At 39.6% G+C, this 23,143-nt stretch overlaps 3 protein-coding genes across 9 annotated transcripts in view; all 3 read right to left on the bottom strand.

Annotated features, from left to right (window-relative positions):
• Window positions 1-211: 211 nt before the first annotated feature.
• serbp1a (SERPINE1 mRNA binding protein 1a) lies at window positions 212-9,215 on the bottom strand. Of its 6 annotated transcripts, none has more exons than XM_044044244.1 (9): window positions 8,837-9,215; window positions 6,331-6,514; window positions 5,258-5,413; window positions 5,074-5,142; window positions 4,577-4,651; window positions 3,297-3,465; window positions 2,501-2,545; window positions 2,231-2,410; window positions 212-1,542 (listed from the first exon to the last, which is right to left on the bottom strand). In XM_044044244.1, exons 1-9 carry the CDS (start codon window positions 9,093-9,095, stop codon window positions 1,486-1,488), a joined length of 1,194 nt encoding a protein of 397 aa, XP_043900179.1. In that variant the 5' UTR covers window positions 9,096-9,215; the 3' UTR covers window positions 212-1,485. The 6 variants fall into 6 exon arrangements, with proteins under 6 accessions (XP_043900179.1, XP_043900178.1, XP_043900177.1 ...); XM_044044243.1 differs by having other exon boundaries at window positions 3,297-3,468; XM_044044242.1 differs by having other exon boundaries at window positions 5,074-5,145.
• Window positions 9,216-13,855: 4,640 nt separating this feature from the next.
• Window positions 13,856-18,507, bottom strand: hsd17b7 (hydroxysteroid (17-beta) dehydrogenase 7). Its single transcript, XM_044043499.1, has 9 exons — window positions 18,378-18,507; window positions 18,038-18,244; window positions 17,801-17,893; window positions 16,818-16,932; window positions 15,206-15,400; window positions 14,985-15,098; window positions 14,822-14,878; window positions 14,633-14,731; window positions 13,856-14,543 (listed from the first exon to the last, which is right to left on the bottom strand). Exons 1-9 carry the CDS (start codon window positions 18,410-18,412, stop codon window positions 14,448-14,450), a joined length of 1,011 nt encoding a protein of 336 aa, XP_043899434.1. The 5' UTR covers window positions 18,413-18,507; the 3' UTR covers window positions 13,856-14,447.
• A 370-nt stretch (window positions 18,508-18,877) lies between these two features.
• The window catches only part of ddr2a (discoidin domain receptor tyrosine kinase 2a), a 42,494-nt gene continuing 38,228 nt past the window's right edge, over window positions 18,878-23,143 (bottom strand). For both annotated transcript variants that reach the window (XM_044044847.1, XM_044044846.1), the window contains exons 14-17: window positions 22,730-22,927; window positions 22,402-22,636; window positions 21,455-21,604; window positions 18,878-21,367 (exon numbers count right to left, since the gene is read on the bottom strand). In XM_044044847.1, the coding sequence (XP_043900782.1) occupies window positions 21,236-21,367; window positions 21,455-21,604; window positions 22,402-22,636; window positions 22,730-22,927 (715 nt within the window). In that variant the 3' untranslated portion in view covers window positions 18,878-21,235. The remainder of the gene's footprint in view (window positions 21,368-21,454; window positions 21,605-22,401; window positions 22,637-22,729; window positions 22,928-23,143) is intronic.

The following is a 23,143-nucleotide window of genomic DNA, read 5'->3' on the forward strand; positions in this document are numbered from 1 at the left end:
AACTAGCATCAGAGAGAAATGAAGCATTGACACATATGAACTCATTCTTGACCCATGAAACATTCATGTGCAAGTTTTGCACCATTTGTTACATGAATCTTTGACACCTTTAATTAGTGGAAGAGGAACTAAAAAGTAATGTGTCGGTTTGGGGATATAATTTTAAATTTTGTCTGCAGGTTGCGTTAAAAAAAGTTGACAATGCAAAAACTTTATCGACCATCTTTATTTACTGACAGAGGTCTCTAATAGCAGGGCTAGAATTCACACATCTGTAGAGCACTTCAGTTGTTCGACACAATGAACGACTGTATTTCTTTCAGAGCAATTATGCAGTGGTGCCACTGTGAAAGCTACAGGGCGAGTCAACAGTGGAGGAAAAGATCAGCACAGAACACAGCAGAAAAAAACTGACGCTGAGCCGAGTTTACATCTGTGGAAGGACGCTCGAGTGGAGTGTGTAAACAGTCGGAGAAGGTCTGAGGGAGGACATCTCGACTGTGTAAAGACACTTCCCCTCTGTATCACTCTGAAGTAAAAACAGACTTTGACTTTCACATGGTGACTATCAGAGGTGAAATGGGCGAGGAGGATCAGATTTTTAACAGCACCCTAAAATACAGGTAAAACACAACCCGTGGAATAACTCCACTTCAAAGAAATCTAGCTGACTCATGATCAATATAGATGTCGTGGCGTAATCACCGGTGTGTTTCTCCTAAATGACCTTAAGTTCCTCCTCACAAATATTCAAGTAAAAATATTACCTTAATACAGACCGAGGCACCATTTCATCAATGAATTCAAATGTTGACAGTAATCACTTGATCAAACATCAAGGGGCGTGTCGTATTTGCACCATGTGAAATACAGTCACTGAAAGAATTTATGAAAATAGTCAAGATTTACAGGCCGAAGATCATACAAGAATAGACCTCCTGTATAAAATATAAAACAATACCCCAGTGCTAAAGAAAAAAAATCCTTAAATCTCAATGACTGAAGCTGTAACTTCAGAAACAGCTGGTGTGGCAGAGCTCAGGAGCTCGAGCTGTGGCTCTGCAGTGCTTATTTTAAAAGCAAGCAAGCAATGGCACACACCAAGCTAAAAGATAATCTTATGCTTACATTTCAAAATGCATATTTTCAGCAGCAATTACAAAAATTTATCAATGGACAATGCATAACCTCTGAAAAAAATACTGTATGAAAACACCCCTGCTACTTTGTTTCCAAGTACAAAACCTCTACCAATAAGTTGCTCCAGGGTAGCAAGAAGTCCTTTTCTTTTTTTTTCTTAATTTGTTTTTTTTTTTCCATCTTTGTTTTGTTTTTATTGGGTAAAACTCAGTCCTCACATTGAGTGTCATAGTTAATGACAGTCTTCTCCATCATTTGACTTTGCTGAAGGATCCAGGAACATGCAAGCCTCGTAGTGGAGGTGCTCAGGAGGCTCCTGTAGGCCTGAGGAACAGCAGCTGGGGCTTAGGCCAGGGCTGGGAAGGCCTCTGGGTCGTCCACATTGGGCACAGACACAGATGACTGCGAGGACAAAAGAACACAAGTTAAAGTTTAAAAAAAATATGTCATGGATGATAGATGAAAATGGACGTAGTCTTCCAGTTGGGAGGGGGAAAAAAAACCCAAAATTTTGACGCTTCAAGATTCACAATTTGACCAAAGCTCTGACACATTCTGCAACTGGAAATTCACAGAGATCACCTGCAAACAGGCAACCACTGATAACATTGGTGTCCACAACAGAACGTATATTTAAAAAAAATGGCCACCATCTTTTGGAGAAGGTAATTCCACTGGTTGCAAAAAAATCAATAGAAAAATTAGCCTAATCCCTACTTCATTTAAACATCATTTGAAGGGTTATGGTCTTCATCACTAGTTGGGGTCTTTGTTAATAACACATGACTTCGTCAGAAGAACACAGAAGATAAATGGCACATGAGTGGACACCAGTGTGATTGTCGGCTGGTGTAATCTAATAGGAGCCTGCTGATGTCCCTGAACTTCCGTCAGGAAAACATCAACATGGGATTAACCAATTTGATTCTGGAGGCTTCAAACTGAGAGTTTCAATTCAAATGGGAACATAATTTTAAAAACTGACATGTTCTATGAAAGAGCAGCAGGAACTAGTGATTGAGATCACGTTGGAGTCACCCCTTAGTGGCTAGCTGCAATTCCTGCACTTCTTGAGCACTGAGTTATCTACCTTGTCAGTCCTTGGTGCGCGGACCGGCCTGATGACCTCACCACGTCCACGACCTCCCCGGCCACCACGTGGTCCTCCACGTCCGCGGCCTGGGCGGCCCAGATCTCCAAAGTTGATCTCCAGCTGGGTCGTAATGTCATTGGCTGGTTTACGGAAGTGGTGCTCATCACCCTCTACCGGCTATCCAAACATAAACAAGGGATGAAAAGATAATTTTTTTGTAAATTTACAGCTTTTGTTTTGTTTGACCAACAGCAGTACGAGTGTTACCTTTGGCTCCTCAACCTCAGGGTCAATCAGAACTCCTTTCTTGGCCTGTGATGGAGGAACGCAAAACATTACAGACATTTAGTAAACTTATCTAAACTCATATTACAAAAACAACAAATGACAACATTTACAAAAGAGGAAGCACTACATGACGCATGCAAAATGACACTTGGTTCTCAGTGTGCCTTCATTTTTCCCTTTTTCTGCAGAATTAACATCGAGCTGGGATTTTGTTTTTGAACAAATTAGGGAAAAATAAAACCTCACCAAGGCCTGCCATCTAACAATTAAACTGGCTCATATGGATGAATTTAATAAACGTTTGCCCACTAACCTGCTCCAGTCTAAATTATTCTACGTCTTGAATAAAAATTCAGAGCAGGTAAAACAAGAATTACTCTATTCACAGATGCTTGAAAATAAAATGTTAAACACTGTTAAGTTTATTATTTATTTCTATAAAGAAAATTGTGTCAGAGGAAGAGGTATAAACAAATGAATTATAGCTTTACACACATTTGTTAGGTGACAAAACACAGGGACCTTTATAGCAGCTCATTCAGACAATGATGGTGGTGTTACCACAAATATGTATGTGTCACTGACAGGAAACACCAAATTCAATGATGAACTCAAACGACACAAGTGAAGGGACTTTCCTTTCACTACAAGTGTTGCTTTCTCTTTGATGCTCATTGTTAATTGTTATTTCTACTGATATGGAAGCAACACAATGTGGTGTCATTTAAGATAGAACCAATAACTGGTATTTAGTTTGACTGAGAGTTTGACTCACCTCTACTTTGGACTTGTGCAGCACAAATCCTTTGTTCCAATCAGCTCCCTCATTTGCTTTACGGATGTTGAATTCAACCTTAGCTCTCTCCTTGTCCTGCACGGCCTTCCACTCATCCAGCGTCATCTCCTTGGGGCCTTCTTCCTTTACCTCCTCGGCCTCATTCTCCCTTCAACATACACACAGACACAGACTTGATTATTAACACGAGTGTCATTTAATTATTTTTAAAAACGTTACAGAGAGTAGGAAATATTGACAGCAAAGGCAAAGACTTGCCAGAATGTACTAGCTGACGTCTACCAATGCATTTCCTTTAATAGTGACAAGAACCTTCATTTATCATTAACTGGAGAAGGTACCAGGGCTTTAATTGGGGAAGGTGTTAACTTCACATGTAGTGTTTGTGCAGTATAAACACAAGGTTCTGTGTTATAACACGGGATATTTGGAATGCAGTTTGTATTAAAAACTGTTTTACACCACCACAGCAAGACAGTAATAAACCAAAGTTGCTTAAGTCGGGTTTATATTAAATTGCTGCACAACATGTAATTGTCAAAAAGGCCAGTGAACCTATCAAAAGAGACAAGAATGTTTTCATTTTAGAGCTGCAACTAAAGATTATTTTCATAATTGATTCATCTGTCGATTATTTTCTCGATGAATCGATCAGTGTTCGTCTAACCTGGAAATTACAATGTTCTCAAATGTCTTGTTTTTGATTGCTTTGTTATCCAGAGCAAAGAAATGAAGAAAATACTGACATTTAAGAAGCTTAAAATATCTGAAATCTTGTTCTAATCATGAAAAAAGCTTTGAACTGATTAATCGATTGTCAAAATAGTTGTCAATTTATTTAGTAATCGATTAATAATCAATTCATTGTTTCAGCTCTATTTCATTTAACAGGTTGGAACATTAATGCATAACAAAATATGATGTCTGCAACAAGAAAACTCTACGTACATGGCTGCAAAGAGTTGACTGACCCTTAAGTTGTGTAATGGAGTATAAATCAGGATTTGGGGATAGGCAATAATTACGCATTGAACACAATACAAACACGCTTTGTTGAAATCAGTTGAATATTTTAACCTTCAGTTGGATCTTGGATTATTATTGTTGATAGACTAAGACTTCTTGACAAACTTCTTGCCATGATTCTGATGAACTGATGAACGTCTCCTGGCTACTTTTCACTCACAGCCATTCTACTCATATGTTCTTGAGGAAAACCCTAATATTTTCTTAAGTCAGGACAAGATAAAAGAACTTACTTGTTCTCAGAGTCAGCAGGTGGATGCTCCTCTCCTTCAGGGGTTTCTTCAGTGACGTTTGATTGGTCAAGCTCACTATAAAAAAAAAGGGCCACAATTTAGATATCAAGGAAATGAAACGCGATGAATGATCAAAAAATTACTTGATCAGAACTACTGAACTCAAAAATGGTATTAAAACCACATCTCCAAATGTATATTACTCAGGTTAAGTATTTAAGTGTTTCCTAAAAACACATAAAATACTTATGTCAAGTGCAAAGTTAAATTACGTGGTTTATACTGTAAGCAAATCATGGGGCAACCAAAGATGTACCTAAGTGATAGGTTTGTGCCAAGAAACAAAAAGCTCTTGACAATTTATTTGACAGTCTCTAATATATGCCTTGATGTTTGTGGTGCAAGACAATTCAAGTTTAAGTTTAACCTAATCAAAAGATGTAAAGAAGTCCCCAACATTTACACATAGTCTAATTTTCCATCTGTGGGCAACTTACTTAAGCTCATCCTTGACGGTTCCCCAGTTGTGAGATCCACTTCCACCACGTTTCTCCTCACCCTTCAGACTACTGAAACAACACTTGCTTTAGCCAGGATCATTTCTCTTTACTGCATTAAATTACAAGCAAATGCTGTATAAGTTTTATTGAAGCACTCTTTAAGAGCTGAAAAAGTACTTACGATCGGTCACTGCCACTGTGTCTGTCAAATTCACGCTTTCCTCGGGAATCGAAGCCGTCACCGCGACCCATACCACGTCCTCTGCCTCCACGGCCTCCTCTGCCGCCGCTGCTGCTGCTGCCGCCACGTCCTCTCATCGGCCTGTCACCAGTGGGCCTTAAGAGAGACAGACAAACAAAATCTGTCAATTCTAAAGTAAATTTTGTTGAAGACAACAACCAAGAATGAAAATGAATATTTCCACCATGACACTTTAATTGACAGGGTTACAGAAAAGTGACTAGCTTTTGACTTATGCTGCGTTCCACTTGTAGTCCAAACTTGGAATTTACAAGGTACCGGAACTCCGGATCAAGTAACCTAAATTGGGATTCCAAGATGGTTGCCAGCATACATGTGTTATGACTCTTCTATTGTATTTGTTTCACAGTAAGTCAGCCACATGAATAGTATTGCTTACTTTTTAATCATAGACATGTTGCTTCACTGTGTGCCTAAAAGACCACTTAGAGCGTTGTTATCAACTGGTATTTCTAAAAATTACTAGCCAAAGATTTGTTGGAATGCAGTGAACTCAGGGGTGGTGTCACTTCCAGTTAGCCAGGGCTGAATGTCGTTTGAAGTTGGTCTAAATTTGTTAATTTTTACTTTAAATCAATTATAAAATGATGACGGTAAGGATTCGGGTAGGTTTTTTGGTTATCCATTTCATGTATTTACTGTTTAATTAAAACATTATTTATATTTAAAATAAACAAGTACAATCACCACATGAAGATTAAAGAAACAGACCATAAGCCTTGAGGTGGGAGTATCCTATATCTGCCATCAGCTGTTTCTGCAATTTCTAAAGATCAGCAGTGACCATAGAAAAACTCATATCTGCAGAACAGTAGTTTGGGCAATATGGACATAGTAAACCTTATCAGTGCAAACCACACACAAACAGTTGATGTCACTACCCACTTTTCACCTCATGGGTAAAACATCAAAACACAGGGTAAAAATAGTTGTTGTCGTGGACTGCAGTTAATAGTTAATTAAATGCCTGCTAATTAAAAAATTAGACTCACTTTTCCACTGAGAATTCACCACCCTCAGGTTTCTCTGCAGCATCACCAGCAGGCCTCTCAAAGCGACGAGGGGGCCGCCTGTCCACTGGCCGTCTGTCTGTGGGGGGGCGCCCTTCTCCCTGGCCGCCCTGGGGTCTGGGCCCTTCACCTTCTGGCTTGCGACCCATTCTCCTCATACCGGCACCTAGAATTGACCACAACAGCAGCATTAGAATACCTATAGGACTAATTGAGCTGTACCCTCTGCTGGCCAACAGACTTAAGGAAGAGAGGGGTGGGGGTGGGGTGCAGTGCCATTGTTCTATTTAAATGGAGCAAAAAATTTTAATTAATGAGCAGAATAGAATTTCTTTATTAAATATTGTACAACTATGTGATATTTTTCAACAATCTACAATTTTGTGAATGTAACTTTGTGTAGCAGTGACTGATTTTTACATGAGGGGTTTAATCATTCGAAACTCAGCTGATTGACATAAGATGTTAAACATACTTTGTAATGAGTCGAAAACTCTGACACAGAGCTGATCAGCTGAATCAGCCAGTTACTGAATAGAGTTAACACCTCTGTAGCCTTTAACCCTCTGTGGCACATGGTTGCCTGTGAATGACTAAGTCCCACCCCCTGCGTAGATCACCAGCTACCAAAATAGACACTGTCCAGAGCGTAGCAGCAGCTGGGTGCACCATAGTCTGTGCACCTGTCTCATCTCCTCTCCAGCAAACAGTTATGAACCCACTTGGCAGTCCGTCATAATGAGAATGGCCAACCAACAGCATGAGAGTAGGTTTTCATCTTGGTCATTTCCCAACACTTCACCACGTTGTACATTTAAGTTGGTAAACACAATCTAACATAAGAAAACAAAACTCCATGGTTGTAGGCAACGTGACAAGAAATTGGAATATAAAACATGTTGTCATGAAAATCACTCATTAAAGTTGATGGTGAATTTCCATTGTTGGAACAATTGGGAATGGAGAAAACGATTACCATTTCATGGAAATTGCTTGAAAATTATGTCTTGCTCGCCAAAATACAGTCCTAGTGATTTATTTGGAAGTTCCACAAGGAGTTACTGTGAGCGGGATTCAGTGCCACATGACCACTAGTGAGCCACATGCGGCTATCTTAATCGGGTCAAAACATGGACATGTTTATTTGGCTGTTGCTACACAAAATCCCATACTGCAGAGCATCCGAGTGTTCACCCAGAGTACAATGTTTCTACACTGTGGATCAGTTATGTCTTTGAATTTTTACTTGAGTGCTTAAAGAGTTGTTTTCCTTAAACATTGTGCCCATGGATAATCTGTAAGCAACAATCAATGAGTTATAACTCAAACGACCATCATATTTTGAAGGGAAATCAAACATTTGTCAAAATCCATATTTTTAACCCCTATCACCCAAACCTGATACCACCCAACACGTTTTTGAAACATTTACTTACAACTTCAATGTTATTTATAACATAACATTAAATTCATTTGTAGATTGTTTGATAAACTAAATAACTTGTTTCAAACTATAATTTGTATCGTTTGACACCACTAATGTTTAATGTAATAATATTTCACCAATTTCCTCTATATCTACAAAGACTCAGAAATTGATCAAACAAAAAATAAATAGATTTCCTGTCAAAACTACATGATGGTTGATGTAGTTGGAACCTACATTTTAAATAACATTTCATTAATTTGTAACAGGCATTACTGTCGGGGAGCAACTCCACCCATATTTAAACGTTACCAGTCTTTCTACACCTATACTAACGTTTTAAAAAATAAATGTGAAGATAAACGAGCAGGAAAAAGCGTGGTCAGTGAGCCAATGGGAAGTGGCTGTTTGGAGGCTGCGCTTTAACACGCCCCACACGGTGAGCAACCACGAGGTTTTCCTCCCAGTGTCCGTGTCAAATTCAGCGGCTCATCCACCACCAGTACAATAACGTTGTGATATTACCATGGGAAAAAACACATTGTGTATTTATATATATTTTACACATTATGAAAGCAGACATTGTGAAATAAAAAAAGCAAAAAACGTTAGAAATCCAAAATTAACATGAGTTATTGCAAGCAATCGGCTTAATTTGAACAAAGTCGTCAACAAGTGACCTCGCTGAAACAAACGACATCATTGTAGAGAGAAAAAGTGCACATGTTGTAGCCACTTTTCTCTGGTTAACCAGGCTTTCGAGTTCCACCTGCTCAACAAGGCCGGTGAACGAGACGAGCCAAAACAAGTTCGCCTGCAAACTGTCAATGACTCGCTAAAAAGCCGCGGAGCTCCCGCCGTAATACGCATTTTAAAAAGAAATGGCATTGTTTGCAGAAATGACAGCACACTGTGACAAATAAAACCAACCACGCGGACCTCATGTCACGGGGGCTTATGAACCAATGCTAGCTAGCGAGCAAGCGACCTAGCATGATAGCTAAAACCCCATCCACTGTAGCTTAACCTAAAGCTAAAACGCAGAATTGTGTGCTTTTTTACCCTCTTTCTTGAGTGGCACTGGCGCTTGTGTCTCTTCCTTCTTGTCGGTTAGTGGGACCTTTCGGTCTTTCTGGGACTCTTTCTTCGGGTGTTTGGCAGCCTGTGCTGCGGTCTTGGCGGCACCAGGAGCAGCAGCCTCCTTCTTCTTCTTCACTTCAGCAAGCTTCATCAGTTCGAACGGATCCGACTCATCGTCTAATAAATGGTCGAACCGATTGGTTATGGCACAGCCAAAACCTTCTTGCATTTGTCCGGGCATGATGGCGCCCCTTCAGCAGGATTCTCCTCCGATTCTACGAGGCTTGGTGCGAACACTTCGCTAGGTGAAGCCACAAGATGGCTGGGAAAAGGACCTTCTTCTCTTCCGGCGCGATAGTCATCCGGGACCTCGCGGTTGGCGCGGATGGGGCGTGTAGTTTTTTAGAGAATGAGCCGTTGACGCAGATACAGACAGGGTTGCCAGGTCTGTGGAAAGCTATTCTTTTGTCTGCATATGTATTTATTAGATATCCACTATAGAAATGATTCCCATTCAGAATTGTCATTTCAGGTATCCACATCCTCCAAAAACATGTCACCTCTACATTCACATGTATGAAGTATGTCATCACAGTGTTTTCTAATTCAGTTTTGATATCATCAACTAAATTATGACAATCCATGCTTCCTGTTTCAGATATGTGCAATTTAATTCTGGTCATAATTCCAGGGTAATTGAAAATATCTTGGACTTGGAATAAATTATGACTAGTCAGAAATTAAAGTATGGGCATCTCAAACAGAAATGTCCTTGTGTATTCTAAATTACATACACAGAAACAACTGTACCTTTAGATAAAAATTGTTTTGGAGTGTTCCAGAATAATGCATTGACATTAGGATTCACATTAATCTATGGAAAATTAATCTATGGAAAATGGATGTTATCTTTTATTATGAGAAAATGATCATCTATAATCTTCTGAGCTCTCCTAATTTTATATTGATTTTACGTTCATTATTTGATCTTTTAAAAATAATGTCTTGGATAAGACTGAATAAAGACTGAATAAAGAAAATAATAAGAAAAAATACACTTCAAAGTAGCCCATTTCCGTGGAAAAACGGCGGACCTGGCAACCCTGCAGATACAGACAAAGCCAACAGAGCCTACACTACCCACAATGCAGTTCTCCCAACTGTTGCTATCCTCGGTGGGAGTTTATGAGACACACTTGTGTTGACTCCCCATGAAGAAGAACTCCCCAGAGCTTCAAACATGCCTCTATCAGTCTGTGTTAGCTCTAAATATTATTTATGGTTTTATTACTTTGCCTTTTTCCCTATTCTCATTTCTCTGAGTGTTTTTATTGTGCTAAAAAAAACAAATATAGCTGATGAATTGAACACATTTTGAACACAAAATGTACATTGACCTGAAATAAAGTTGTTGTTGAAAATAAATATTACCTTCGCTAAAATACGAGGCAAACATTAGGTGCATGCTAACTGTTTGTATTTAAGTAAATAAACAGTATGTCAATAATGCATGCATGTTTATTGTCATTGTGGCTCAGAACAAGCATTCACGCGACACTGTGCCACAGGCCTTTTTAACCCTGCATTTAGCACTAGTGTAAACATTTCACACTTGAGTCAGCCCCTGGGGTAGAAAACCTGATATACAGCAAATATGCATTTATTTTATGCACAGACAGTAGTGTTAGTTACATGGCCCCATAATAGTGGCTAAAGCCCAGTCACAGATATTTAAAATAATGTCTGGTTCCCAAAGCCAATGCTTGCATTTTCCCTTAAATTCCAATGTTTTTTCAATATTTATACACACTTAAAAACACAATACAATATTTAACAAGAGTAATATTTAGGGTAGAACAAATAAACCTTTTGGACCAATATGGACGTTTTGGAAGTTTAGTTTAACCAGAATAATGTAGCATCAATATATTAAAAATAAACAAAACATCATCATACTAAATCACTCCTTCTGTTTATCACATACAATATCTGTGGAATGGTTTGCTCGACTGCTTCAAACTTGCCAAGTGACTTCAGTGCCAACTTTGATGTTATTTGGATAAGAAAATGCAAGTGAACAGTCATGGATACTGCACTTGCATATATGTATAAGCATATATACAAACAGTATATACATATCTATGTATATATACAGTACATATATATGTATATATATACATATGTACTGTATATACATATATATGTATATATAGATATAGGGTAGAACAAATAAACCTTTTGGACCAATATGTTTCATTATCCTTCCATCCATTTTCTACCACGTTATCCTCCACATGATAAAGTCACTATAACTTATAACCGCCAGTCCATCGCAGGGCCAGCATATAGAGAATAATCTAATCCTAAATTGAATCCTAGATTTTTGCATGTTTTTGTACTGTGGGAGGAAACCAGAGTACCTGGACCGAGGGCCTCTTTGTGTGACCATCTAGCCGTCAGGCAACAATACTACCCACTGTACCACTGTATTTCCCATGGTATATTATAAGGCATTTTCCATTAATGAATTGCCAAAGTACAACAAATAAAGGCATACTTTGATGTGGACATTTAGTGTCAGTGTCCTTTCTTGCACCATTCAAATACTGAATTCAATTTATGGGACTGGTGGGTGGGGTCACACAGCGGTGTAGTGGTTAGCACTTTTGCATTGCAGCAAAAAGACCTATTTGTGACCTGGGCTGGAGCAAGGGCCTTTCTGCATGGAGTTTGTTCTCCCAGTGTGTGTGTGTGTGTGTGTGTGTGTGTGTGTGCATGGGCTTTCTTTATGTGCTCCAGTTAACTGAACACTCTCAATGGCCCGAAAAATGTGAGAGTGAGAGTGATAGATTGTGTTGGCTCTGCGATGGACTATTGACATATCCTGGGTGTACCCCACCTCTCACCCTGTGTCAGTGACTATAGATGAAAGGATGGATAGACTGTTGGGTGCTGGCGTTTAGTTGGCACTGTGACTTCAGTGCCAACTTTGATGTTATTTGGATAAGAAAATGCAAGTGAACAGTCATGGATACTGCACTTGCATATATATGAATGGCCCATATACTGTTTGTATATATACAAACAGTATATACATATCTATGTATATATACAGTACATATATATGTATATATAGATATATATACATATGTAGAGAAAGAAACTACAAGATAGAGATATTTAATCAAAGTTGGTGGAGGTTTGTGCTAAGTTGTTTTGTTTTCTAAACAATTCTGATCATAAACAGAAAAAGCTGTGCACTTTTGCACTGAAACCTACACCAAATACCAACATTTTTTCAAAATGTTTTCCTCAGGTGATGAACTACATTTTTTATAAACAAAAATAATTCTCTCTAGTCTGTAGTCCCTGTATCACCGGAAAGAGACTCAGAGCTTGAATGTCTCATTGATCATTGATGATATTTTTGGCATTGTTTGCGCTGTTTTTTGTCCTTAAAAGGAAAGTCAAACCCTGCAGCTGATGACCTTGTTTTAGGAAACTCTGCCCCAATGAGTGATTGTTGGTAGGGAAACTGGCCGCAGGCATTTCAAACCAGTTTAGGTTACATTCCCTCACTATCAGTGTAATCTGTGTTTGTGAGATACAAATGTACAGTTTCATTCATTTGTTTCTTTTTACACTCAGCGAATGTCTTGTATGTTGAGTTGGAACATTTTGTTTTGTTGCAATGCACCATTCCTTAAAACCAATAATCTGTTTATCTAAATTCTGCCCAGAATAGTTTCAATTTACAGTCCACGAAGCCTCAGTTGATCTTATTCTCTGTGTCTGATGGTTTGAAAATGTCTGTTCCTTTGTTTCCAGCTTTAACACTGAACCTTTCAGCGGTTCCTCTGTGGCTTTATTACATTAGCACACTGGGGACAGCAGTAATTCATGGAAACCATGTGATTATTATTACATATCAAAAACCTAACCAACCTTCTTAAAATAAGTGAATTCCTAAATCCTGACTTGTTAAAAAAAATAAAAAATATAACAGTGGATAGTTTGCAAAAAAAACCAACAAGTTTTATTCTGTACATTCTCTAATCCCTTTTGGATTAGAATGTAGATACAGACTGTAACATCTACTGTATATGAATGTATTGGATAATCTGCTATATTCATTTATTTTTCTTCTTTGTTAGTTTATTGTTTGTATATGCATTATATGTCTACTTGCAAGATAAAATGACTAACATCAATATTGCAATGCTCATGCTATGAATATGAACACAATGCATGTAGTATTATGGGTACCCCTGCACAGTTTATTCAAAAGATTATTAAGGAGTTTAAGTGCTTTCGTTCTGTTTGTGCAGATGTCTGTCTTTTATAATGACACATTTCTTTTTTAACCTATATTTAGCATTGAGCAGTTTTCCCCCACAGCTGTTCCACTGGTCATAAAAAAAAGTTGAATGTATTTTTGATTCTTGGTTATTATTGGTCGAATCGGTTCTGATTTGGTCCAACCCACACAGATGATGCAGCTGCACTGAACACAACGTCCTCCTCTCTTTCTGTCTGTGTTACTGATCTCCATCTCCGCGCATCTTAACATGACATCACCAGTCAACAAAGCCATGATGGAGTCCTACGCGCTCATGGTTTTAGTCATGGGCACGTTTTTCATCTATTTTTGCGGCATGGTTTGGGCTTTTTGCAACCCGAAACTCAGCGGAGCAGAGGAGGAGAGCGCAACCGGGAGACAAGCAGCGGCACACGGGGACGACAGCTGCGCCTCAAACCCCGCTGAGCGCAATCCCAGGTGCGTTTGTGCGCATGTGGCACCGCCGTACACAACAGAGGAGATCGCGCCGTTCACACAGACGACTTACGTCAACTTCTGCGATGACACTAACAGTCTGCTGTCACAGTGCAGCGCTCTCTGTCGAGAGGATCATGGACTTTACAGTCAGAGTGGATTTAGTTCCTCCTGCGCAGCACTGACTGAAAAAGGCGTGATATAGTCCTGTGAATATTGAACTCTCCTTCATCATCACAACAAACTGTTTATTTTGTGCCTGATGTAAACAGAAAACCAGGTACATGTTGATGAAGTCACTGTAAATTATTACAACTCATCATTTATTATACGCTTCTAATAAAGTGGCAGAAGTAGCACCTGTTGTGTTCTTCTGCTGCTTCATAGTTGAATGTGCAGTGCATTCAGAGATGCTCTTCACGTGTAAGAAGTGGTTCTTTGAGTTACTGGGGCCTCTGTAACTGCTGCTCACTGGACATTTTCTCTTTTGGTTCCACACGAAAATCCCAGTAGATCACAAGTTTGTGGCATAGTCCAAAATGTTGCGTCCAAAGTTACTTAAATCACCTCGCCTTTCCGCTCTGACGCTCATTTTGAACTTCACCTAGGCATCGTAAATGTCTGATTAAACATTTGCAAGCAATTTAACAAGCAATTGAACAGGTGTACCTAATAAAGTGGGCAGTGAGTCTAAGGTCTGACAGCCTGACAGTGTAAATTTTGCTTCCAAGAAACAGAAGAATAACATTCTCCATCACAGAGCTTGTGCGTTGTGTCCGTCGAGCCCCTGCAGGATAATAAAGAAGAACACGTCTGGGATTATTTTAATTTTTCCTCCAGTTTCTTCTTTACTTCACTTTCCAGTTGCAGTAGTTTCTCATACAAAGACTCTGACGTTTCCAAATCAATATCCATCTGCAAAAGCGGAACAGAAGACTCAGAACTCATAGTGTGAACTCTTATACAAGACAACTTGGAAGAGTCGTCCATGCCATATACTGTACCTTGCGTGGTTGTGTGTAGTTGTTGCCTAGCCCAGACGTTAAACTGTGGTACTTGACGTGTGGGTTCAGTGATTCAGGATTTTGTTCAAACAGCCAGAACTACAAGAAAGAGATAAGCATGTCTGATTATTATTTTTCTGTTAAAACCATGTATGGCATTCGTCTTTGTTGTTTGTTGGTAGAACATACCAGGGCTTCAGCTCCGTTATAAGGTGTCAGGGTGAATGTATTGGTGAACAGTCTTATCTGGGATCATTACACAGGGATACAATCAGTTATAAAGGTGACTGATAACATGTATGCAATCAAAGACTAAGTGGAAGAGCAGACACTGTGTGACAGCTGCACTCACAAGCCAGAAGAGAGGCATTAGCAGGGTCCAGAGGAATGCTGGGAAGGAGGGAAGGATGCTGTAGGTCAGGCTGGTCATCACAAAACCCGGACAAATCACAGACGAGTACAAACCCTAAACAGCAGAGTGGAAGTTTAAAAAGCATCACAGTCATCAGTGTCCTCAGAGGCCGGTCTGTGTGATACTGATACACAGCACATGCGACGGGTGTGAGAGATGACCTGTTGGTTGTAGCGTGTGTTGAGAGCCAGGCTGAGCAGGTCCGAGGCGTATTTGGAGGAGCTGTAGGGCTGGATGCCCCTCAGGTGCTGAATGTCTTCCACGTTAAAAGCTGAGCGGTGAGCGTTACTAGAGGAGGTCCAGATCACGTGTGAGGTCTGATCCGCGTGACACAGAACCGGCTCCAGTTCCCTGATCTGCGGAAAAAAAGGACAATTAGAATCATTTTTGATGATGATTTTAAAAATAAAAAAAAAATCTTTCTAACCCAGTTGTGTTATTGCTTGATTAACAAAAACTTATAATATAAATGTAGCAGTTGCCAATTTACCTCTCAAAGCTTTAGAAGTTCCTGTTCATCAGAGTTATCTGCAAACCAAGGCTCACGTTTGTGGCTCTGTTCATTTTTGCCCACACTACTCCCCTGGTTGTATTTGTTGTTATTATTAGCAGGAGCAGCTATTCTGTTGTACATGTTATGTACCACTGTCTCATTCAGTTTAAATGTCAGACTGACTGACATTGATTTTGTAAATAAATCAATGGGGGTCTCGTGTAGGGCTGTACGATTTTGAGTAAATATCCAATTGCAATTATTTTGTCAGGAATTGCGATAGCGATATGATTCGCGATATCAGAGGGAATGGTCATTTTTACATCATTATTCTCATTTTCATTCAAAAAAACATGTATAAAATGATTACTGTGTGATATTTGTGCAGATCTGTGAGATCTCTTCAGTCTGTAGAATACCATGTGTATAGATCAAGACAATAATTCATCTAAAATGATATTTTAACAAAAGTATTTTTGTTTGTTCAGCCCTAAAGACTTGTGGGTTGTTGACTCAAGAAATGTGTAATCCGGTTTAAGTTCAAGCAGGAAAAGAAAATCGCATCATCGATTCGATATAGAATCATAGAATAATAGCAATAAGTAATTGCCATAAATCAGAATTGGCACCCAAGTATTGATGCAATCAAATCATAACAAAAGAATATCTCTCATCCTGTGCTTCCTTTAAAGTCAAGATTTAGCATCACATTATAAATTGTTTGAATTTGCCCTGTGGTCATAGGATGTGGCGACCTGTTGATTTGAATAAAGAGAAGTTCATCCATCCTTGTGCTTCTTTACTCATGTATATTGTAACATAGTGTACATTTTAACTGACCTATTATAATGTAGCCTGTACGTGGAGACGGCAATGATTCTGCATCTGTTTCTACACTAGATGCCATAACATTTATTTCATGTTACTACCTAAATAAAACTGACATCTTTGCTCAACAGTACTTGAAATATCTGTGTAACAATGTGTGACTACAGCAGCATATAAAAATATTTTAGACGTGTAAACAGGAGCTTTAGGAAGGTTTCGCTCTGACGGTAACTGAAATATCCAATATCACCTGCCTGCAAATGCATGGTAAGCAGAGAAGTGTCTGCAGTGACCTTATGGCAAGAACAGTGTGCACCTTTCATTTTTAATGAGCCACATTGCTAAGTGACAGACAGATCCAGTATCGTCCATGTTCGACCCACAAAGGGAAACAGCTGACACAAGAAAAGAAAATACCAGATTATCTGCTTGTCAAAGTAGCAGTGACTCACGAGTAGGAAGTGACCAAAGAGGTTGGTGGCAAAAACTTCTTGCAGGCCGTCGGCGGTGACCCCATCTGTCTGTGTCAGAATCCCCTCGCCAGTGGCAAACATGGTGATGACATTGCTGGAATAAAATACCCAACTCAAGGTCTATTCATAATTTAACCACATAGAGATTAATATCTCTTGTACATGTGAGACCTGAACAAAGACAGGGTCAATTAGAAGCATCACATTTTAAATTGAGCAAGTCTTTTAACTGGAAGGTTGAGGGTTCGATTCCTGGCTGCAAACAGGTGTGATGGAAAAAGTGCTGCACTTAGATGTGCTGTGTGAATGTGTGAGTGAATGGCAAAACTGTAGTGTAAGGCCCGCGGACCCAACGCGCACCGTGTGCAGCCCAGATTTTGGAACTGCGTGAAGAGCACTTTGGGTGCACATGGACAGCACATGCCAACTGAACTTCCACCCCACCAGTGGGTGGAGTCCCGCTCACCAAGTAGAAAAAACATTCTGACAACAGAAGAAGTAGTCACCAAGGATAGCTGTCCGAGCCTCCACCTGGCGACTCCCCTGCCCGACGGACCTTTCAGCTGTGAGCTGCTCGAACCAGATGTGTCCTATTCCCTGCGTCCAGCGAGCACCGCCACCCTATGGTGAAGTGAGACACTACAGGACCTTGACGCACGAGTATACCAATGATCCATGATATGCGACGTGCAATGTGACGAGCACTTTTGTGTGCGCGGCATGTGCATGGAAGTATACCAGGGCCTTAAAGCCGCTTTGAGTGGTCATCAAGACTAAAAAAGTGCTTTATAAATACAAAACATTTACTCTCTTAATTAAATCTTAAACTTTAGAAGGATGACAGTTTTGAGGAAAGCAGCACAAGAAATATTGTAAACTATTGACATGTGCAAAATCAAAACAAAATTTTAAGTACGCTGGATGGGTCAGATTAGGCTCTTCTTTAAAAATAAACAACATACCTGGAGAAGAGGCCTTTAAAAAATGCTTTCACATCAAACCGTGGGTTTGGCATGATCCCTGCGTTCAGGTAAAGGTAATCCAACTGGTTATACCTGCGGATGACAAGCAGAGGCACAGATTTATTTATTTTTTTAGCATTCTAGCATACATCCAGAAATAGTAATGAACCCTTTTTAATTATTTGGGCATGTGAGAGTGTGTTTGACTCTCATATCTCAATGAGGTCATCCTCCCACCTGAGTCTGACCTCCCGTGCAGCACTGATGACAGAGGAGATGCTGCTGGTGTCCATCTGCAGCAAGGCCACCTGAGCCTCGGGGTGAGAGGTGAGGAGGGCAGAGCGTGCAGCCTGACCTCGATGCATGTTCCTGCAAGCCAGACAGAGCTGCAGGCCCTCTGTGTCCTGGCAGAGGAGACGCTCACAAAGTGCCAGACCAATGCCACTTCAGAGAAACACATAATACACAAAAATACATGTGTTACTGTTACTATCGCTACAGGATCTCCCAAAAACTTTCTAATTAATAATTAAATTAGAAGCTACAATGAACCAATAATTAATAAAACCATCGTTACCTATTCGCTCCTGTCACCAAAACCACCTTATTCATGTTTTCAGGTCCAAACTGGAAACAACAACAACAACAACAAAAAACAGAAAGAAAACAATAATTTCAAAGTCAAAACTTCTTTCAGTGTAACAGGTTCTGTGCTAGGGCTGTGGCCATTCTTCACTCTTCACTCCACCTCCCTCCTGTGATTGGACGCCACAGCAGGATCCAGCCAATGAGAACCTGACACCACCTTGCACCCCCCCCCACACACACACACAGAAGCCAGTGAAATACTTGGCTTCTAATGAATAAGACACGAGTAAAGTATACATTTTATTTGTGATTTGGCTATCAATGTACATTTGTTTGCAATGTATATAAAAACATTCTCACTGGAAAAAACAATGATTTGAGTAGTAAATATGGAATAAAACTAAACAAATGATGTCATTTTCAACAGATTCAGTGAGAAGAAGCAACACCTGCTTCACAAATGGCCAAATTTAGCCTCAAACCAAAGAGTAGCAGATTTGTACAAGATTTATTTGTCTCAAGGACTCAAGTGTCGTCAATGTGTGAGTGGTAAGCCTCTGATAAGAACCTGTAAATACAGCTGTTGTCGCTGAAACAGTGGTATGCAGAATGAAAGTTCAACCAATTAAGTGAGAGTAAAATACAGAACGCATTATCCCTAATGGAAAAACAAAGAGAAAGGACAAGGAGAGTATCACACATACAATGATAATAAAGCAAATTGAGTGCTGATAACTGATTCCATAGATGAATGAATGTGGTTGAATGACAGTGGCATCACTTTCTTACCTCTGGTTATCAAAGACTCATGAACAGCGAGAGCAAAGGCAGGGTGGGGGCAGCATGGCGGGTCAGTCAGTGACAGACGGGTAGGTCAGCTGTTCGTTTGTGTTGTCATTTTGTTACTCTCTGAAATGTTGTTTCCCTGTGGCAACAACAAAGGACCTGCTACTACATTCCTCTTGGTCTGAATTAGGGCTGAACAATTAATCGGAATTTTATTGTAATCGCAATACGGCCTACAGCAGTTTTCAAATTGCAAGAGGCGCAATATTTATTTATTTTAAAGCCAAATGTGTGTCATTTATATCATTATTATAGATGAATTATTGTCTCGATCTATACACATCTTATTCTACAGACTAGAGAGAGCACAAATATCACACAATGATAATTTTAAATATGTTTTTCGAATGAACCGACCATTACCTCTGATATAATCTCAATGAAATATGTATTCAAAATCGTTCAGCCCTAGTCTGAATCCAATAATTGGCCCTGTTTATTACAAACCTGTGACATCTGTCTTTTAGCAGTCAAACTAAATATCTGAAGTCAACATTCCCATTTCTTCTTCTATCCTGATTCAAAAAAACCTTTTTTTTACTGTCTCCTGAGCTGGTTCAACATCCACAACACGTGTCATCTTTTCAGTGATATGGCCTGTAAACAAACTGTCAGCCAACACAGCACAAATACAGCCTGCACTCCTGATTTGTTTAGTGCGTAAAACTAAAATGAGTGAATCGACACGCCATCTAAGAGGCACAGACACATACACAGAACACACACAGATGAACATATAAATATGAAATAGCAAAATATTGATACTTATCTACTGAATATACACAGTCATATACATGAACGGGAAACTGCAGGGAGATGAAAAACTTGAAATAGAACCAAATGTAACAGTCATAGTTTGCTGCACTCTTCCCCCCCGACATTCAAGCAGTCCTCCACATGCAAACACGAGCATGCTCTGCAACAATGTTTGTCATCAAACACACTAACATGGCAGGTTTGACTAATGAAAACAAAACATATCCTCCAAAGTGTCAGATGTCACTTGCTACATTGAATGTTCGCTTCCACAGCACGTGTCACAACAGTGTTTGTGTTGTGTAGTATAAAACAGAGCACCTGTGGGTCTATGACGTTTTAGACAACATAATTGAGCTAAACTGACAAACACACAAAGGTCTCTGTTAGCTCATGTGTGCTTCTCATAGTCAAGGATCCTTCCTGGAAAGAGAGGATCCTTCCGTGTCAGGTCCTACAGGGACCAGGCAACACTCTTGAGAATGCATTATTGAATCAGGCTACCAAGTGCATGTCGCTGCGTCAATGAAAAAAAAGTTAGAGTTGTGCAAACTGTTTATTTCTTATATTTTGTATGAACTGTATTTTCTGATAACTACTAATATAAAGTGTACAATCACCTTAAAACACAGACTGATTGGTTTTCGTAGCCTCACTGAGCCTTTTTCTATGTCATTTAGGCAAAGGAGGCCGCACCACCATGCACCACTACGTTTCTATGGTGGCCTGAAAGGACAAACCAGCCAGAGCATGCATTTCACGTTTGGAAGCAGAAGCTTATTATATAAATGAGAAATACTTTCCCTGACGCCCTGGGGAAAGGATGACAGTGAACGGTTGTTTGCCAGTAGCTAAAGCCTGGAAATAGACGTGGCTGTGGGTTCTTTTCCACTGCGCTGAGGATACACAATGTGCATCCTTGTAAATTTGCTCAGTCTTTCGTAGAATTTGAAGGATCCTGCACATTGGTACAATCCTTCGACGGGATCCAATGACGTAACACCCTTGAAATTCAACCGAGGATCCTTCCTTGACTCTGAGAAGCACGTCCAGTTTGTGGTGCATTAAGTCCATGCTTCCCAAACTGTAGCTTGTGGCTCTCAGGTGGAGTTCACTTTTATTTTTTCCTGCACTGAAATGAAATAGCTTAAACATGGAGTGTTTCTGCCACTTAAGTCAAGCACCATTTCTTCCAGAGATGAGCAGAGCAGACTGGGGAATCACTGTCTTAAACGCAGTCCCAGCTTAAGGCTGTATATCCAGGAGGGCTTGGTTTATTTCCTGGAAGGACAGCCGCTCTTTCGTGTTCCTCTTCCAGCAGCTCAGCATGATCTTGTAGAGTGAGTCTGGACACAGCACAGGCTGAGGCAAGTAGATCTGTGAGACAGACAAACAAAGAAGTAAAACCATGAATTTGCCGGTGTTGCACACGTTGGAGAAATATGCAGGGTTGGCGACACCCACCTGTCTTTTCTGGTCCCTGAAAAACTCCCCTGTGTTCTCTATCACCTGCTCATCAGTGAGCTGAGAGTACGGTTGTTCTTTGCAGAAGTTTAAAATCTCCCACAGAGTCACTCCAAAAGCCCACACGTCGCTAGCTGTGGTGAATTTACCCTTCAAATCAAATGAAAACAGGAATTAGTATTTCCATGCACAGTATATATATATATATATATATATATATATATATATATATATATATATGTATATATGTACATATATATATATATATATATATATATATATATATATATATATATATAATATGTATATATGTACATATATATATATATATATATATATATATATATATATATATATATACAGTATATAAGCTGTTCATATATGACGATGAGCATGTTGGTAAAATATTAAAGCAACACTATGTAATCATTGCTGGATGTGCCATTACAGTAGTAAGCTGATTAATTACCATCACTGCTGAAATTTATTTAATTCTATTCATTGGGGAAAAAATTTAATTATCAAACCCTTCACGTAACATATGTACAGAAAATTGACATTACTCCTGTAATTAGACATTGCACCAAAGTTGTACACAGTCCTTTTGGGTACAGGTCACCAAATCTCTATCAGAAATTCTCAATAAAGATACTCCATGTTCTCCCCTATTATGCTTGTCGACTGATGATTCTGAGGTTATGAATGAGGTTATGATCATGGTCAGTATATTCACATGGAAGGTGAAACATTACGAATTGTGAAGAATTTAGATTTTTAAACTGTTTCCCACAGTTTAAGGTAGATTATTTTTTCATTGTATTCTGTATGCAAAATATTAGTGGCAGACTGCTGCATCTGCCTTTTGTCTTTGACCTTTTGAAATTGTTCACATAAGGTGTTGCTTTAAATTAAGCCGTTTTCTTTAAAACACAAGTAGCGGTCCTCACCAGCAGGATGCTCTCCCATGACATCCAGCGTATCGGCAGCACCGCTCTGCCCTGGATGCGGTAGTAGTCCCCACTGTACAGGTTTCTGCTCATTCCAAAGTCTGCTATCTTTATCGTGTACTTTTTGCCCACCAGGCAATTCCGTGTGGCCAAGTCTCGATGCACAAAGTTTAGGGATGAGAGGTACTTCATCCCCGATGCTATCTGAGTGGCCATGTAGCACAGATTATCAAAGCTAGAAAGGACAGGAGAGATAAAGCATCATGGGTTGGTAAGGAAATAAAACAACATGTAAACACACACTTATAAAATATAGCCACCGACTCACCTGACAGTGGGTGCGTTGCTGAGCAGAGCGAGTTGTCCCTCAGGTTCATGACGGGACAGAAACTGATTGAGATCTCCGTTCTCCATGTACTCTGTGATCATACAGAGCGGGTCGCTGTGGATGCACACCGCCAGGAGGCGAATGATGTTCGGGTCCTTTAGACGCGACATGATCTTTATCTCTTTCAGGAAGTCATTCCTACCAACATAAAAGCGTTAGACAACAAGTTATATACACTTCACATTTATGTTTGGAAAAACCAAAGAGACAAAGAAACGTTGAAAATCATTATCCGTGGGTTGGAGGGTTGGTGGTCAAACTGGAATATTTGTCATGAAAATGTTAAATATTCTGTAGGTTCAGCCAAACAGGCTCAAAATGTGGAAAACTTTAACCTCACAATATACTATTAAA

The sequence above is a fragment of the Solea senegalensis genome, linkage group LG14 (genome assembly GCF_019176455.1).
Source record: "Solea senegalensis isolate Sse05_10M linkage group LG14, IFAPA_SoseM_1, whole genome shotgun sequence".
Lineage (NCBI taxonomy): Eukaryota > Metazoa > Chordata > Actinopteri > Pleuronectiformes > Soleidae > Solea > Solea senegalensis.